Below are 13,000 nucleotides of genomic sequence, written 5' to 3'. Positions count from 1 at the left end.
AGGTGCCATTTTGCCTTTATAGAATACTGGTGCCCTCTTATGTGGCATAGTGGTCTTTGGGCCCTACAGGTACTAGGATCTGAGTACGATGGTTACCGCTGCACCTTCTGTCTAGGTCAGTGTTTCCCAATCCGGGTGCCTCCAGGTGTTGCAAAACTACAACTCCCAGCATGCCTGGACAGCCAAAGGCTATATCTGGAGGCACCCGGATTGGGAAACACTGACCTAGACAGAAGGTGCAGCGGTAACCATCGTACTCAGATCCTAGTACCTGTAGGGCCCAAAGACCACTATGCCACATAAGAGGGCACCAGTATTCTATAAAGGCAAAATGGCACCTGGTTACTAACTTTCTATCAGGGCTCAGAATCTTGTGTTCTGCCTCTGGTTCTCCATTGTTTATTGACTCCTTGGAAAGAATAAAACTATGTAACACTGTACAGTATTCCAGGGAAGTAGAAAAAGTCCTTGAGTCCTAGCAGAACTATAAAAAGAGTCCAGATCCCCTCCCCCTTCAGTCCAGCTGTCACTAAGTGTAACTATTCTGAGACACCCATTACACCTCCCAGAAGCTGCCAGCTGGCCTAACATTGGGGGGAACCATTACAAGCATTGGAGCACTATAGAGTAGTTTCCCAACCAAGGGGCCTCCAGCTGTTGCAAAACTACAACTCCCAGCATGCCTGGACAGCCGAAGGCTGTCCAGGCATGCTGGGAGTTGTAGTTTTGCAACAGCTGGAGGCCCCCTGGTTGGGAAACCCTGCGCTATAGAGACTATACCAATGTGATTGATGCCAAACCTACAATATTGGTCCTATGGGCACTGAACAGCCCCAATTCAGTAGAAGCAGCTTTGTGTGAATCCCTATGGCAGGCTACCTGTCCAGATCTAGGTGCACCCTACAGCAATGGAGTGCCAAGCACCTGTTGGCAGCACTGTGTTCTCATGCCCCTGCTCAGCATACCTTTGCTGGCTGCCACCCCGGCTAAGCTGTGCATGTAGGGGGTCTCCCATCTCTCCATTACTGGCTTGCCCATGATCTCCAAGTGAGTGTCCGTTTCATTGTACCCGGCAGACGCGCTGTGCCAGGAGGACTTGCAGCTTTCGCCCTCTGTGAAGATTTGCTGTGCAGACATGGCAGCTGAGGGACAGAGACAGGGCAGACGGCCCGGGGCTTCGGATATAGGGATCCCAGGGGGGGGGCGGGGCCTCCAGGATGAATCAGTGACATGGGGCGTGTCTGATGGGTGCTCAACACGTGTTGGGGGCGGGGTTAGCGTCTTGTGGGCGTGGTCTGGACGGCCAGTCATATCGTTAGGACGAGGAGGACTAGTTGACCCATGTCAGTTGTTTCTCACGCGCACGATAGGGAATGGTGTATGGCCACCTGTGCTGTCACCCATAGCAACCAATCACTTTCCTGCTGTCGTGTCTGCTTTGGTTGGTTTGGTCACGTCGCGGAATCAGGTTTTTGTAACTTTTCAAATCACATGGAAAAAAAACGCAAGGCTTGTTTTGGGGATTTTTGTTTGTTGTGGTCGTGTACAGAGCTGTCTGAAATGTTACTAAGGAGCCTATGAAGAGAAATAACAGAGATAGGAGTTTAAAGGGGTTCTCCACTGCCCTGCCTTCCGGAGCTCCGCTAGCAGCGTCCGGAAGTTTATTACTCCGAACCCTGTGTGTGGGCTTCCGTGTTCGAGGCTGCCCCCTCGTGACGTCATACCCGCCCCCTCAACGAAAGTCTATGGGAAGGGGGCGTGACAGCGGTGACGTCACGAGGGGGCGGGCATGATGTCACCAGGGTGCGGCCTTGAACACGGAAGCCCGCACACAGGGTTCGGAGTAATAAACTTTCGGACGCTGCTAGCGGAACTCCGGAAGGCAGGGCAGTGGAGAACCCCTTTAAACACGTCAGGGACCCCAAAAACGCCAAAAAACAAGTCTGGTGTTTCGCTATAATTGTCAAGCCGTAGAGGTTTATCCTAAAAAAGTACACTCAAATATATGATGATGGGGGAGATTTATCAAAACCTGTGCAGAGGAAAAGTTGACCAGTTACCCATAGCAACCAATCAGATTGCTGCTTTAATTTTTTTGCTTTGGGCAACTGCACCACTCTTCCCCTTCCAAGGTAGGCATTTTGGGGCATTCTTAGTTATTTGCCGTGCATTCTTAGGTTGCGTTCACATGGGTTTATTTATTTGTGGGTTTCCCGCTGCGTATTTGCAAGGGGGCGGGCTCTTCTCGGGTGTCCGCAGCAGATTTTCCGCTGTGGAGAATCCGCTGCAGACCCTACTAACTTCAATAAGGCTTGTGGTGGATTTTCCGTAGCGTAAATTCCGCTGCGGAAAATCTGCTGTGGACAGCCGAGAAGAGCCCGCCCCCTTGCAAATAAGCAACGGGAAATCCGCAAATAAATCTGCACATGTGAACGTACCCTTAGGGGGTATCAGGGCAGGGCATAAAGGGCTTTTACCATCATAGACACTTAGGGGAAGAATTCTCAAAATCTGTGCAGAGGAAAAGTTGCCCATAGCAACCAAATCGCTTCTTTCATTTTGCAGAGGCCTTATTAAAAATTAAAGAAGCAAGCTGATTGGTTGCTATGGGCAACTTTTCTATTGCACAGATTTTGATAAATCTCCCCCTTATATTCTTTCCACAGGATCACAGTTGGGTCCAACCACTAACTTCAGCATAGACAATGAATGTGGCCGCGGAATAGTCTCCTGCCCTTCCATTCAGAGTCCCCTTTAGAAGTTCTGTTTTTGAGATTGAGATCAGATGCCTATTCCATATTCTGTAGATAGATAGGGATAAGGGTCTATAGTAGTATAACCCCTTTACATTTTCAAATTTTGACTTGAATTTTAGTAACCGTGGGCATATAGAAAGGAGTTGCTTAGTGTGGCGCTCCTGTTGCTGATGAACTTGAGGGGGCATATGGCGCTGGCACCCACTGTTTGGGAGGTTTTGTGGCCAAAGGTTCATGCACATGCATAGAGCATGTCTGGCAGCACATAGGCTTAGCAGTATGGATATACAGGCAAGATAATATACAGGCAAGTGTAAATCAAGTGCTTTTATTGAACATGTCCTATAAGAAATATATATGTCATGTCATCATGAAGAAATACACAGTATGTAAGAAAAAAGGCGCACATGTGCCTAAGTATAGCTCAAACATAACAAACAAAAATGCAGATAAAAGCATATAAAGACTTTTGACTGTAATATATATATATAGTAAAATATTGCAGATGATGTATACTTCTGATAAGGAATGTCTATGCGCTATTGTATCCTAATGTATCTTTAAGGCTACATTCACACTGCCGGTTGTCTCTGGCAGTGTAAAGCCCATTGTTTTAGGATCGAGAAAAGCCAGAGAAAAAATAGTGTTTGCACCGTCTTTTTCTCCAGCTTTTCTCTCCGAAAATAATGGGGGCTATTGAACAAAATTTTTGGTAAAAATGACACCTTAAGTTTATTCTGTAGGTCCATACGATTAAAATAATACCCAATTTTTATAGGTTTTAGTTTAGTTTTACTTCTGTTAAAAAATTATAACTTTATGCATGAAAATCAGTAGGTTTAAAATGTCCTCTTCTGGTCCCTATAACTTTTTCATTTTTCCATATATGGGGTGGTATGAGAGCTCATTTTGTGCGCCGAGATCTGAAGTTTTCATCGATATTATTATTGTGTTGATGGGACTTTTTGATAGTTTTTTATACATTTTTTTTTTAGAGTATACAAAGTGACCAAAAATACGCAATTAATGTTACATTTTTATAGTCCGGACATTTACGCACGTGCCGATACCACATATGTTTATTTTTATTATGTTTTAATATATTTTATATGGAATTTGGGAAAAGGGGGGTATTTTAAACTTTTAATAAGGAAGGGGTTAATGTGTTTTTTTTTTTTACTTTTATAAAAAAAAAATTCAACTTTTAGTCCCTTTATGGGACTTTTAGGAGGAATCATTTGATTCCTCATACAGATCAATGTGGTTCCATAGAACTACATTGATCTGTGTGCTCTGCACTAGATTAATAAAGCCTGGTTTAGCCAGGTTTTATCAATCCCAGAGCTGCAGCAGCCACAGGATGAGAGGTAAGCCCTCCAGCTACCTCAGCAGTGGATCGCCCCTCCGCAATCGTGCTGCGGGGGGGATCCACCCCACTGGACCACCAGGAAATGTTTAAATGGGTACTCTCATAAAATAAAAAAATTGAACAAATAGATTATGTAAAAAGAAAAATGTTTGTAATATATTTTATTTTTTTAAAAATCATGTTATACATGTTTTTTTTTACATTTGAAAACCTGGCCACTAGGTGTCACCCTATATGGCTCAGGATTACTTTCCCCCCCCCTGACGTTGATCACGTTTGGACTAATGCTGGCCGGGATGCGTGGCACAGCATGGTCCGGAATGCGCGTTCACATGAATTAGAAGAGAGAGATTCCTGTTTCCTATACAGGCAGAGAGCGAGCACAGTGCTCATGCGCTCACGGCGCACAAAATTTAAATATCCCCGCCCCCCTGCATCTCCCGCTCCTCATTCATTGCAGTGCGCAAGCTGCAGGAGAGAGAGGAGACGGGCGGAAGCGAGCCCCGGGCAGGCTTCAGATGACGTTGCGCCTGCCGGGGCCGCCCACTTTCTGCCCTCCGCAGAGAGCTCAACTCTGAGCTACCGAAGCTGATCTAAAAAAGGTATTTTATGGGGATTTTGATAAAAATAAATACAGGAATAAATGTAGTTAGTGTCAGGGACAGATGGGGAGGGGGATCAGGGAAATTTAAGTTATTGATAGCTACTCTTTAAATGTCTCTTTAGATGCCACTGCGTCTTTGACAGCGGCGATCTAAAGTTATCTGAAGCCTGCCCGGGGCACTCACTTTTTGTGATTTGCACTAGCAACCTCTCCATGTCGTATGACACTTCTTCACCTCACACCTCTGCTTGAAGCGTTCAAACCAACCTTTGCTGGCTCCAAATGTTTCATAATGATTTGCAGCAGCGGGATCACTGCTTGATACTGCCTTTGCTTTCAGCTCTTCAAAAATGCATTTTGCACATTCACAGATAAAGTGTCCAAAAACAGTGTCCTCTCTCATTTGCTTTTCCTTAATCCATAAATACAACAGCCTCTCCATCTTAACAATAAGATCTCTGCCCTTGTGCACTGTGGTTCACAGGTCTGTCACTTTAATGCTGTTAATTATGTCTCGGCTCTTCACAATTGTAGAAACTGTTGATTGTGAGAAACCATACTCTACAACTAACTGGCTTATCTTCATACCGCTCTCATATTTTTCCTTCTTGGTTTTAATGGGATTTTTTTTTGCCTGTTTTGGAGGCATAATCTCTGGTTTTGAACACTACCCCTGTGTGCTGTGGCATTGTTGAATAAATAAAAAATACAATCTGTGGATCTCCAATGCAGGGGTGCAGGAAAACAGTACAGTATGTTTTGCATTGTTTAGGTACTGTACCTTCACTGTTGAACTGCACAAAGAGGACTGGACAGCACGAGGAGGACTGGACAGCACGAGGAGGACTGGACAGCACGAGGAGGACTGGACTGCACGAAGAGGACTGGACTGCACGAAGAGGACAGGACTGCACGAAGAGAACTGGACAGCACGAAGAGGACTGTTGAACTGCTGGACAGCACGAAGAGGACTGGACTGCACGAAGAGGACTGTTGTACTGCATGAAGAGGACTGGACTTCACGAAGAGGACTGTTGAACTGCACGAAGAGGACTGGACAGCACGAAGAGGAATGGACTGCAGGAAGAGGACTGTTGAACTGCACAAAGAAGACTGGACAGCACGAAGAATACTGGACAGCACGAAGAGGACTGTTGAACTGCACGAAGAGGACTGTTGAACTGCACGAAGAGGACTGGACAGCACGAAGAGGACTGGACAGCACGAAGAGGACTGGACTGCACGAAGAGGACTGTTGAACTGCACGAAGAGGACTGCACAGCACCAGGAGGACTGGACTGCAGGAAGAGGACTGTTGAACTGCACGAAGAGGACTGGACTGCACGAAGAGGACTATTGAACTGCATGAAGAGGATTGGACAGCACGAAGAGGACTGGACAGCATGAAGAGGACTGGACTGCACGAAGCGGACTGTTGAACTGCATAAAGAGGACTGGACTGCACAAAGAGGACTGGACTGCACAAAGAGGACTGGACTGCACAAAGAGGACTGGACTACACGAAGAGGACTGGACTGCACGAAGAGGACTGTTGAACTGCACGAAGAGGACTTGACTGCAGGAAGAGGACTTGACTGCAGGAAGAGGACTGGACTGCAGGAAGACTGTTGAACTGCACGAAATGCAGGGGTGCAGGAAAACAGTACAGTATGTTTTGCATTGTTTAGGTACTGTGCCTTCACTGTTGAACTGCACAAAGAGGACTGTTGAACTGCATGAAGAGGACTGGACTGCACAAAGAGGACTGGACTGCACAAAGAGGACTGGACTGCACAAAGAGGACTGGACTGCACGAAGAGGACTGGACAGCACGAAGAGGACTGGACAACACGAAGAGGACTGGACTGCACGAAGAGGACTGTTGAACTGCACGAAGAGGACTGGACAGCACGAAGAGGACTGGACTGCACAAAGAGGACTGTTGAACTGCACGAAGAGGACTGGACAGCACCAGGAGGACTGGACTGCAGGAAGAGGATTGGACAGCACGAAGAGGACTGGACTGCACGAAGAGGACCGTTGAACTGTACGAAGAGGACTGGACAGCACCAGGAGGACTATTGAACTGCATGAAGAGGATTGGACAGCACGAAGAGGACTGGACAGCACGAAGCGTACTGGACTGCACGAAGAGGATTGTTGAACTGCACAGAGGACTGGACAGCACAAAGAGGACTGTTGAACTGCACGAAGAGGACTGGACTGCACAAAGAGGACTGGACAGCAAGAAGAGGACTGGATAGTATGAAGAGGACTGGACTGCACGAAGAGGACTGGACTGCACGAAGAGGACTGGACTGCACGAAGAGGACTGGACTGCACGAAGAGGACTGTTGAACTGCACGAAGAGGACTGGACTGCAGGAAGAGAACTGGACTGCAGGAAGAGGACTGTTGAACTGCATGAAGAGGACTGGACAGCAAGAAGAGGACTGGATAGTATGAAGAGGACTGGACTGCACGAAGAGGACTGGACTGCACGAAGAGGACTGGACTGCACGAAGAGGACTGGACTGCACGAAGAGGACTGGACTGCACGAAGAGGACTGGACTGCACGAAGAGGACTGTTGAACTGCACGAAGAGGACTGGACTGCAGGAAGAGAACTGGACTGCAGGAAGAGGACTGTTGAACTGCATGAAGAGGACCGGACAGCACGAAGAGGACTGTTGAACTGCACAAATAGGACTGGACAGCACGAAGTGGACTGAACTGCACGAAGAGGACTGTTGAATTGCACAAAGAGGACTGGATCGCAAGGAAAAAAAGTGTTTTGTACAGGGTGCATCCAGCTGTTGCAAAACTACAGCTCCCAGCATGCCCAGATAGTCTCTAGTTTTACAACAGCTGGATGCACCCTAGTTGGTAAACAGTGAGGTATGCCAGGGACTTAGGTAGCCAGGGATGCACAGTATGTAGCCAGGCTTTTTGGTAGTCAGGGGTTTATGCAGCCAGGGGTTTAGGTAGTCAGGGGTTAATGCATTAAGAGGTTTATGCATTAAAGGGTTTATGCAGACAGAGGTTTAGGTAGTTAGGGGTTAATGCATTAAGGAGTTTATGCCGCCAGGGGTTAATGCATTAAGGAGTTTATGCAGCCATGGGGGTAAATGCATTAAGGGGTTTATGCATTAAGGCTGGGTTCACACTGTGGAATCTCTGGGCAGAATTTCTGCCAGAGATTGAGCCAGCAGCACTAGGACCACGCGGACTGCATTGCCCTCCCCATAGAATTCAATGCATTTCTGAGCAGATCTCCCAAAAGATCCACCCAGAAATGCATTGCTGCCTATGCGGATGGCAATGCAGTCCGCGCGGTCCTAGTGCCGCCGGCTCAATCTCTGGAAGAAATTCTGCCCAGAGATTCCGTAGTGTGAACCTAGCCTAAGGGGTTTATGCAGCCATGGGGGTTAAACCATTAAGCGGTTTATGCAGCCATGGGGGTTAAACCATTAAGGGGTTTATGCAGCCATGGGGGTTAAACCATTAAGGGGTTTATGCAGCCATGGGGGTTAAACCATTAAGGGGTTTATGCAGCCATGGGGGTTAAACCATTAAGGGGTTTATGCAGCCATGGGGGGGTTTAAACCATTAAGGGGTTTTTGCAGCCCTGGGGGTTAAACCATTAAGGGTTTTTTGCAGCCATGGGGGGGTTAAACGATTAAGGGGTTTATGCAGCCATGGAGGTTAATGCGCCAAGGATAAGTTAAAGCCACTCACCGCTCTTTTCCATACACCTAGCCCGCACTGGCTACGCTCCGGGACTGAGACGCAGACTGGCAACGTTACTGTTGCGTTGCACGGAGACTCGCTCTCGTGACAGTGTCATGTGACGATGTAACATCACATGACATTGTCACTAGAGCGAATCTCCAGGCGCATATACAGGAAGTGGTACTGCCCAGACACCATCCAAAAACACAAAGTGGGTTTGGCGTACCATAATTCCCTATTGACTCCTGACAACATCTGGCCACAGAGACAGTGCCGCAAAAAAAATGCTGTGCAGCAGTTGTGGCATTTTATTGGGCGTATTTGCCCCCCAAAAAACAAGTGGAAACCTAGCCTTACAGACCTGTTATATACAGCAACATCAAGGAATTGAGAGAAGTGACCCAAATTAACCTGTTCCAACCCACATGGCTAGAATGCTTGAAAACTTTTTTTTAATGCCATATTTTAGCATCCAGTAGTGTTGTGCCTGATATAGTCAGCCTTCCACAAGGCAATTACTCCCAGCGTTGATAGAGGAAAAATATAATTAAAAAAAGAAATTACCTTAATTATTTAATAATTATTTGTTAATTGTTTCATATTAATTGTTTTAGTTTTTTTTATTTATGCCCCTTCAAAACCCCAAAAATTTACATGCCACATGGTCTGTTGTAATCTTACACTGTTTATACCATTTATTCTGTAAATATGTGCACCAAAAAGTGCCGAATGTACTTTGAAAATATGGTAAAGAATACACATAAACATTGGTCACACCCCTTTAAAAAATATTGGCAAGTGTTTAAGTAGCCTCTGATCAATTAGGGAGAGCTCAAATTACCAAAATTACTAAAGAAAAATTACAAAAAATTACAAAAAAAAAATCTTAGCATGCTGGAGAGAAGATATTCACAGGCACTTAAAGAGTAGCTATCACTAAACTAAATTTCCCTATTCCCCCTCCCCATCTGTCCCTGACACTAACTACATCTATCCCTGTTTGTATTTCTGCCCAAATCCCCATAAAATTACCTCATGTAGAACGGCTGCAGGAGCTCAGAGTTGAGCTCTCTGGTGAGGGCAGGAAGCGGGCGGCCCCGGCAGGCGCAACGTCATCTGAAGCCTGTCCGGGGCTCACTTCCGCCCGTCTTCTCTCTCTTTTCTGCAGCTCGCGCGCTGCAATTAATGAGGAAAGGGATATTTACATTTCGCGTGCACGAGCGCTGTACTCACTCTCTGCCTATATAGGAAACAGGCAAAGAGCGAGCACAGCGGTCGTGCGTGCGCGGTGCGCAAAATTTAAATATGCCCGCCTTGCATCTCCCCCTCCTCATTCATGTGAACGCGCGTTCTGGGCCGCGCTGCCCAGCCAGCGTTGGTCCGAACCTGCTGAACATCAGGGGGGGGGGGGGGGGGAAGTAATCCTGAGCCATATAGGGGGACACCTAGTGGCCAGGTTTACAAATGTAAAAGAAACACATAAAACATGATTTTAAAAACATATTTTTTTTTACATAATCTATTTAATTAAAACATTTTTTTAATGAGAGTACCCATTTAAGGAAAGATTTATCATAAGCGCAGATGTGAGCCAAAGCCTGACGCTGCACAAAATTCATCATGTGGCATTTCATAAATTTGTGCAAATAATAGGAAGCAGAAGAAACGGTGAAAAGCTCACACAGATTCAAATGTCATCCGCTCACTGGAGTGCATTAAAGGGGTTATTAAAGAATAGAAAAACAGAGTGAATTTCTTTCATAAACAGCACCTACTTCTGTCTTCAGGCTGTTTGACTTTGCAGCTCAGTTCCATTGAAGTGAATGGAGGCAAGTTGTAATACGACACACGACTTCATGACGGGTGGTGCTGTTTTTGGAAGAAATTTGCTTTTGTTTTATTCTTTATTTATTTTTTTGCACAAATGATAAATTCAGTACACCAAACAACTCGTCTGCAAACCACATCCCCTAAAAGCGTACAGCAAGGAAAATGATTAACTCATTGCAAACCACATGAAAATAGTAAAAAATAAAGTGATAACTTCAGACAAGTCAGTGCCCAAAATCAAAACACAGCGCACACAATTCAGCATGTGCACCCCAATTGATAAATCCCCCCTGTAGGGTTCAAGTGATCAGTAAGCTCCTATGGTTTATTGGGCGTATTGCATGCATGAATACGTAAATATTTATTGTTACGTATTAATAACTTAAAAATGTTTACATTAGCATAATATTAGCTGCTACCCACCTAGATATATGCTCCAATGGGAAAAACAAGTATTGAAGATGGCCAGCATCCCCTTGTTGACCTTCAGTTGTATACATATGTGTATACAGCACTTATATATTCGTATTGCAACCTTGCCTACCAACTGCAAGCTATATATTTATTTAAAGGGGTACTCCAGCCCTAAGACATCATGGCCGTCACGCCCCCTCCCATAGGCTTGCATTAAGGGGGCGGGGCTTGACATCACAAGGGGGCGGAATCATGACGTTACGATACTCCGGCCCCGTGATTTTGAGGCTTCAGACACAGAGCCTCCAGCGCTGCATGCAGCTGAGACAGGTGGATGCTGCATGAGAGATTGCGGGGGTCCCCAGCGGTGGGGAATTTGGATTGGGTATAAGATGTCTTAGGGCTGGAGTACCCCTTTAACTCTTTAATCTTCGTGTCTTCCAAGGCGACAAGAACACTGCTAATTAAATACTTGATACCTAGTTTAACACGAGCGTGGTTCAATCAAACTAGAAACATTCTAGTGTTATCTACTTCAAACAGCATTTACCACTTTACGACCAAATATGACGCAAAATGCACACAAAAAATGGTGCTATATCCTTCAATGATCTACTCTTCTGTGTGCTGTGCTTCCTCTGTACTGCACCGTTTAAATGGAGATATCTTTCCTACATAAGGCTACATTAACATCCCGAATTTGCAATACTGTTTTGAATCAGTTTTTCTTATGGAAACTTATCCCTAAAAAACTGACAAAAGTGTAATCAATTGTATGTTCAATACAATTTCCATTGACGGCAATGTTATAAAAACCGTTGACGTATTTTGACCCCTTAAGGACACAGCTCATTTTGGCCTTAAGGACCAGGCCAATTTTATTTTTACATTTTCATTTTTTCCTCCTCACCTTCTAAATTCCATAACTCTTTTATATTTCCATTCACAGACCCATTTGAGGGTCTCATTTTCACGCTGTACATTTTACGGTAACATCTACATGTTTTCTTTATTTTGTGGGTCAATATTAAATGATTAAAATGATACCCATGGTTAGATATGTTTCTATTATTGTACTGCTTTTAAAAAATCTCAAACTTATTTTACAAAATCAGTACGTTCAAAATTGCGCTATTTTGACCACAACTAGCATTCACATTTTTTCGTATTCAGGGTTATATGAGGGCTCATTTTTTGCGCCATGACCTGTTTTTTTTAGTACCACACTTGCGTGTTTGTGACTTTTTGATAGCTTTTTATACATTTTTTTCTGCAATGTGATGTGACCAAAAAGCTAAAATTTGGGACTTTTTTCTTTTTACTTTCACGCCATTCACTGTATGGGATCATTAACATAATATTTTGATAGTTCGGACATTTACGCACACAACGATACAAAATAGGTTTGTTATTTATAATTTTTTTAATCCATTTTTGACTAAAATGGGGAAAAGGGGTGATTTAAATCTTTATTGGGGAGGGGCTTTTTCCCTTTTTTTACATTTAATTTACACTTTTTTAGTCCCCATAGGGAACTATTTGTAGCAATCATCAGATTGCTAATACTGATCAGTGCTATGCATGCCGGAAGGCAGATAAGAACAGAAGACCCTGGGAGAGCAGCAGAGGTAGGGGAGGGGACCTCTGTCCGCCATTTTGCTGATCTGATTCCCACAGCAGTGTTCCGGACGATCAGATCTGCCATTTAAAGTGCAACACTGCCGCAGATGCTGTGATCTGTATTGATCACGGCATCTGAGGGGTTAATGGCGGACATTAGCATGACCGCTAATGTCTGCCATTACAAGCAGGTCCGTGGCTGTTAACAGCCGCCAGGACCCGCCATGGATGAAGCTGTTTTGTTTGTTTTTTTTGGAATAAAATTCTTTTTTTAACGTGTTGTGTTTTAAAAAATTTTTGATTTACTTAACAGGCTTAGTAGTGGAGTCCATTACTAACCCAGGGCTTGGGAAGGGCCTGTAACAATGGTCCTTGCCCACCCTGGTAACATCAGGCTGTTGCTGCTTGGTTGGTATCTGGCAGAGTATAAAAATAGGGGGAACCACACACATTTTTTTTTATTATTTACAAAAAAAAAAACACATAGGGTTCCCCATATTTTCAGCCTGTTGCCACCTAGGCCCAGTAGCGCACTTTTGGGTTGGTACCAGCTCTGTGGGTACCAGGGTAATAATTGGGGGTTAGCGCTAGCTGTTTTTGGGGCTAACGCTAAGACCTGGCTTGGTAATGGACTCCATCTATAACCACTACTAAGCCTGTAAAGTAAATAAATAAA

At 44.9% G+C, this 13,000-nt stretch overlaps 1 protein-coding gene across 1 annotated transcript in view; it reads right to left on the bottom strand.

The window, feature by feature from the left end:
* The window catches only part of GAMT (guanidinoacetate N-methyltransferase), a 10,639-nt gene extending 9,298 nt beyond the window's left edge, over positions 1 to 1,341 (bottom strand). Inside the window, exon 1 of the mRNA XM_056516861.1 lies at positions 966 to 1,341. Coding sequence (XP_056372836.1) covers positions 966 to 1,311 — 346 coding nt within the window. The 5' untranslated portion in view covers positions 1,312 to 1,341. The remainder of the gene's footprint in view (positions 1 to 965) is intronic.
* Positions 1,342 to 13,000: the final 11,659 nt, after the last annotated feature.

The sequence above is a fragment of the Hyla sarda genome, chromosome 1 (genome assembly GCF_029499605.1).
Source record: "Hyla sarda isolate aHylSar1 chromosome 1, aHylSar1.hap1, whole genome shotgun sequence".
In the NCBI taxonomy this organism is placed as follows: domain Eukaryota; kingdom Metazoa; phylum Chordata; class Amphibia; order Anura; family Hylidae; genus Hyla; species Hyla sarda.
Note: the sequence above shows the minus strand (reverse complement) of the source record. Positions and strands in the feature narration are given on the sequence as shown.